General features: G+C 44.2%; 1 protein-coding gene across 3 annotated transcripts in view; it reads left to right on the top strand.

Annotated features, from left to right (window-relative positions):
- Window positions 1-616, top strand: part of CMC2 (C-X9-C motif containing 2) — a 106,639-nt gene that overhangs the window by 63,834 nt on the left and 42,189 nt on the right. For all 3 annotated transcript variants that reach the window (XM_039888832.1, XM_039888831.1, XM_039888830.1), the window contains exon 3: window positions 348-473. In XM_039888832.1, coding sequence (XP_039744766.1) covers window positions 394-473 — 80 coding nt within the window. In that variant the 5' untranslated portion in view covers window positions 348-393. The remainder of the gene's footprint in view (window positions 1-347; window positions 474-616) is intronic.

A 616-nucleotide genomic window follows, 5' to 3' on the forward strand; every position in this document is an offset into this window, starting at 1 on the left:
TGCAGGGTGGATGGGAGGATTAACTCCTTATGATCTGAGTGGCGAGAGGGTCCAAATGGCTCAGAGGCAGAACCAGCCTAATGAGTAGAGGGCCGGTTATGAAAGGTTCCCAGATGCCAGGGCACACAAGACAGAGTGCACTTGGCAGGACACTGTGGAATCTCATTTATTGGATCCGTTATCTGAATTAAGAACAATTCGAAATTATGACCACGAGATAGAAATGAAAGATAAGAGCGTTTGTGGTCATCCTCACCCCTGCTTGTCTGTGTTGTGGGCATTAGGGGACCTCTCCTACCTTTCCTCATGTTTCGGATCATTTAATTAAATTTAATTAGTTCTTCTAGATCCCAGAAAAGGAAGGGAGCCAGCATTTGCTATGGGCTTGGCACCATGTTAAGCATTTTGATCCTGGAAACCACACACAGCAGTTCGATTTCTCATTCAGTCTTCTCAGCAGCCCTACATAGAAGGTATTTTTATCCACATTCTATGGGTGGGGATATGCTGAAGCTTAGAAAGATTGGATAACCTAATTTTAGTCTCTTAGCATTCATCTGTCCATCCATTTACCTATTCATCTAGCTCTCTGTTCATCCGTCCATCCATCCATCCA

The sequence above is a fragment of the Pteropus medius genome, unplaced genomic scaffold, assembly GCF_902729225.1.
Source record: "Pteropus medius unplaced genomic scaffold, Ma_sr-lr_union100, whole genome shotgun sequence".
Lineage (NCBI taxonomy): Eukaryota > Metazoa > Chordata > Mammalia > Chiroptera > Pteropodidae > Pteropus > Pteropus medius.